Genomic DNA, 593 nt, shown 5'->3' with positions numbered 1-593 from the left:
AAAACCAAACCTCTTGGAGGACAGGTGGGTGGTGAACCTTCAAGGCACCATCGTTTTTCCCGGTCTCCTTCCCAAGGGAAGTGGGATTCGGGTGGTCCCACTTCCGTAGCGCCTCGACTCCGCCCGCTGAAGACGGAGAAACTTCAACGGCCAAGTCTTGGTCATCTCCTTGGTGGCTGATCCTTGAGGTCTAAGATTTAACGTAGCTCCTCTGGAAGGACCGGCGTTGATTTCTTGACCTTCTTCTCTGGGCAGTGACCTCAAGGTCTTAATCGGGACGGACACGTTACGGGGTGGAACGGGGGAAGTGAGGTCGATATCAAAGCTCCGGGTTCATCCGGCCTACAACCCCTACAAGAACGACAACGACTTCATGCTCCTGAGGTTGGACAAACCCGTACGGTTCGGCGCCAACGTCAAGAAGATCCGTTTGGCCACGAGATGTCCCACGGATGGGATGAAGTGTAGCGTTTCCGGTTGGGGTACGATCAAGTCCCCTGGAGGTATTTGCTCACGATGAAGACCTCGGTGGAAGAGGTGGGATGGGGGGGGGGGGGGGAGGGAATTGGGGGGGGGGGGGGGGTTGCCAAGGG

General features: G+C 57.2%; 1 protein-coding gene across 1 annotated transcript in view; it reads left to right on the top strand.

Moving 5' to 3' along the window:
• LOC104161258 (kallikrein-14-like) overlaps window positions 1–503 on the top strand; it is a gene marked incomplete at both ends in the record, with an annotated part of 4,843 nt that extends 4,340 nt beyond the window's left edge. Inside the window, one exon of the mRNA XM_009699618.1 lies at window positions 256–503. Coding sequence (XP_009697920.1) covers window positions 256–503 — 248 coding nt within the window. The remainder of the gene's footprint in view (window positions 1–255) is intronic.
• Between the last annotated feature and the right edge of the window lie 90 nt (window positions 504–593).

The sequence above is a fragment of the Cariama cristata genome, unplaced genomic scaffold (assembly GCF_000690535.1).
Source record: "Cariama cristata isolate BGI_N322 unplaced genomic scaffold, ASM69053v1 scaffold21154, whole genome shotgun sequence".
In the NCBI taxonomy this organism is placed as follows: Eukaryota; Metazoa; Chordata; class Aves; order Cariamiformes; family Cariamidae; genus Cariama; species Cariama cristata.
Note: the sequence above shows the minus strand (reverse complement) of the source record. Positions and strands in the feature narration are given on the sequence as shown.